The sequence below is a fragment of the Polypterus senegalus genome, chromosome 6 (genome assembly GCF_016835505.1).
Source record: "Polypterus senegalus isolate Bchr_013 chromosome 6, ASM1683550v1, whole genome shotgun sequence".
NCBI lineage: Eukaryota > Metazoa > Chordata > Cladistia > Polypteriformes > Polypteridae > Polypterus > Polypterus senegalus.
The window spans coordinates 47,454,219-47,458,217 of NC_053159.1; the positions used below are offsets into that span (position 1 = coordinate 47,454,219).

At 37.0% G+C, this 3,999-nt stretch overlaps 1 protein-coding gene across 1 annotated transcript; it reads left to right on the plus strand.

The window, feature by feature from the left end:
* Nucleotides 1-1,742: 1,742 nt before the first annotated feature.
* Nucleotides 1,743-3,128, plus strand: LOC120530615 (KRAB-A domain-containing protein 2-like). The gene has a single exon (XM_039755036.1). It carries the CDS (start codon nt 1,743-1,745, stop codon nt 3,126-3,128), a length of 1,386 nt encoding a protein of 461 aa, XP_039610970.1.
* Nucleotides 3,129-3,999: the final 871 nt, after the last annotated feature.

Consider the following 3,999-nt stretch of genomic DNA (forward strand, 5'->3'; position numbering starts at 1 on the left):
AGTTTGTTGATATTGGGTTGAATTCATCCGACCCTCGACTTTAACACGGGCCCCAGTACATTAACTAGCCACACAGCCCCACAGCATGATGGAAGCTCCACCAAATTTGAAAGTAGATAGCAGGTGTTTTTCTTGGAATGCGGTGTTCTTCTTCCACCATGCAAAACATTTTTTGTTATGACCAAATAACTCAATTTTTGTCTCATCAGTCCAAAGCACTTTGTTCCAAAATTAATCTGTCTTGTCTAAATGAGCATTTGCATACAACAAGCAACTTTGTTTGTGGCGTGAGTGCAAAAAGGGCTTCTTTCTCATCACCCTGCCATATAGATGTTCTTTGTGCAAATTGTGCTGAACTGTAGAACGATGTACAAATACACCATCTGCAGCAAGATGTTCTTGCAGGTCTTTGGAGGTGATCTGTGGGTTGTCTGTAACCATTCTCATAATCCTGCACATATGCTGCTCCTGTTCTTGGCCTGCCAGAGCTGGGTTTAACAGCAACTGTGCCTGTGGACTTCCATTTCCTGATTACATTCCTTACAGTTGAAACTAGCAGTTTAAACCTCTGAGATTGCTTTTTGTAGCCTTCCCCTAAACCATGATACTGATCAATCTTTGTTTTCAGATCTTTTGAGGGTTGCTTTGAGGATCAAATGCTGTCACTCTTCAGAGGAGAGTCAAAGGGAAGCACAACTTGCAATTGAACACCTTAAATACCTTTTCTCATGATTGGACACACCTGTCTATGACGTTCAAGGCTTAACAAGCTAATTCAACCAATCTGGTATTGCAAGTAATCAGTATGGAGCAGTTAAATGCATTCGAATCAGCAAAATTACAAGGGTACCCAAATTTTTGCACAGCCAGTTTTTCACATTTGATTTAATTTCATACAAGTAAATACTGCTTAACTTAAAGTCTTTGTTTGGAAAACACCCCAGTACTCAGATGTTCCTAGGAAATGAATCATGTGGTACTGTAGTTCCCTCTTGGTGAAACATACACTTTTATGTCAGATCAGTTTGTATTGATGCTGTGTGCTATGGTTATTTTCATATATGCTGCACTGGCTAGTCTAAACATCCTAACCAGGAACGCATTATACGTGTAGCCTTCCTCTATTTGGTTAACCGTGTACCTCCCATTATGTTACCCTTGTTTTTATATGAATTATCTTATCCTACAAATAGACCTTTCCAGGCTTCAATAACAACAGCAGTAAGTCTGTTTGGATAGATCTGTATCAACTTAGAACACTCAATTTGGAGTTTTATTCAAGTCTTCACTACAAAACAGTTCAGGCATAGTCAAATTGTGAGTGCATCTCTTCTGCGTAATGGCTGCTTTGGTCTGAGTATGTATGTTACCACTAAAGCTCGAAAGCCGTTAATGTGCACATTACCTAGCTAATCAGCAGATTAACTGATGTGCTCTGTTAATGTGCGGAATCAAGAGTTTTCCGCATTTTACCTAGGTAATGTGCACATTAACGGCTTCCGAATCGTTAAAATTCAAAAGTTTGTTTCTTTCATTTCCTTTCCCTACTCCTTCCCCCTCTCCCTCCACTTATAGTTTGGTTTCGCCAGCATCTTGTCGTCGCTAGTTGTTTTTATTTCTCATAATTTGTGTCAGCTGCCAGTGCGTAGCATAGCTAATTCTGTTTTCAAATTTGTTTCTGCCTGTTAGCGCGTGAATTTGTGTCGTGATTTCTTTTAAAGCAGATAAATTTAACTCCTAGTATGCAAGCAACAACCGAATTGGTGAGTAAAATGAAGAAAAGATTCTTCGCAAACCTCTTTAGGGAAGATTCAAAATATAATAGTGTTTTAATGACAAAACGAAAGTATGATTCCATAATTGCAGATTTAAAGCGAATAAAAGTTTCCAAGAAGAAAGAATCATCTCGAGATTATCGAATAATTCAAAGGTATGATGTGCTGACTGCACAAGGCTGTGAAAAACTCATTGAGCCGTTGTCAGATGGGCGAGAAAGTGTGAAAAAGTTTGTCCATGCCGAAGAATTGTTTGACATATTGTATTCTACTCATTTGTCAATTGGCCATGGTGGAAGAGACAGAATGATCAAGCAATTAAATACACTTTATAAAAACATAACCCAAGCCCAAATAAAAATGTTTTTGGATTTATGCGAACCTTGTCAACAAACACAAAAAAGTGCGAAAAAAGGGATTGTTGTAAAGCCGATTATTTCATCGCATTTCAATAGCAGATGCCAGGTGGATCTCATTGATTACCAATCTCAACCAGATGGAAAGTTTAAGTTTCTTCTCGTATACCAAGACCACTTAACAAAATTTGTTGTATTGAAGCTGCTCACATCAAAACGGGCGGATGAAGTAGCCTATATCTTGCTTGATATTTTTCTCCTTTTTGGTGATCCAAGTATCTTGCATTCTGATAACGGACGCGAATTTTGTAATAAAATCTTAGAATGTGTAACACAGTTGTGGCCAAAAATCAAAATGGTTAATGGCAAACCTAGACACAGCCAAAGTCAAGGAAGTGTAGAACGAGCGAATCAAGACATTGAAAACATGCTCACTACTTGGATGGCTGATAACCAAACTAACAAGTGGAGTGAGGGCGTACGATTTGTACAATTCATGAAGAATTGTGGCTATCATTCTGCAATTAAAAGAAGTCCATATGAAGCCATGTTCGGTTGTCCCGCAAAAGTGCGATTGTCTTCTTCTATTATACCACAAAGTGTATTACATTTGATAAATACTGAAGAAGACCTTGAAAAATTAGAAGATTCACAAGAGACTGTGATTATGGGATCACAGTCAAATCTTACTCAAGAGGATATTCCGTTATCCCCTGCTTCTACAGAATCACCTATAGAAATACAAGAATTTATCGATAGTATATTGATTGAGGATACAGTTATGAAGAATATTCAGTTACCGTGCACCTCCAAGGAATCACCTCTGCTTGCTGAAGAAGTCATCACTGAGTTACTCTCAACTTCAGCAGAATCGCCATCACAGTTTCGTACAGAACCTGTAAAGAGGACTATACAAGACATGGTCTGTATTGTTTGCTCAAAAGCAGCATCAGGTGCTCGCAGAAAATACAGCTTGATGAAGCCAAGAAAGGTTTAGAAGAGGAAGCAAAGAAAATGTTAGCAGTTTCTAATGCAAAGCACCCAAATGTCGATGAAGGTGTCACTGTGAGAATTAAAGTACCCGAAGTAGACAGAGCTGTGGTTCTTAGTAAAACAGAGGATGGCTTTTATAAACTTGGTACTAAAATGGGTATTTTAAAACAATTGTATGCAAAATCTGACAAAAGAAGATGTCACTGCTGTGGAAATATCTTTACATCAAACAGCAATAAAACAATCCCTTGGTACTGGGCAGGGTTTCAGAAAATGTGACTGCAAATCTAAATGTACCACAAATAGCTGTGCTTGTCGCAAAAACCAATTGCTATGTAATTCAAAGTGTCACCAATCTTTAGATTGGACTAATAAGTAAGCATAATTTTATCATATGTTTTGCAAATTAATTTCCTTAATTGTAATAATATTTTAAACCATTTGATTCTTTGTATTATAGTTTTTTTAATTGATTGATGATTGATTCTATCAACTAATTTGTTGATTGTTTGATTTTATTAACTTCTTTAGATATTGAAAAATAAATAAATAACATTATGTTAATTAAAGCGTACAGAAACGTTGCTGTTGTTCCAGCAAATATCTTATTTTCACTTTAACGAGTGCCTAGTAGGTAATGTGCAGATTATCTAGGTAATTTGCAGATTACTTAGGTAATTTGAGAAATGAAACAATTTTCGGCACTTTAATGGATCACCCTAGTTAATCTACACATTACCTAGATAATAACTGATAATAACTGATTTCTGCACTTTAGTGGTAACATGTACAAGACAGAGGTCCAGGATCTGGCAAAGCTATTCCAGGACGCTGATAAATCTTTCCTTTTGTGGTGAAAGGTGATATTCATCATT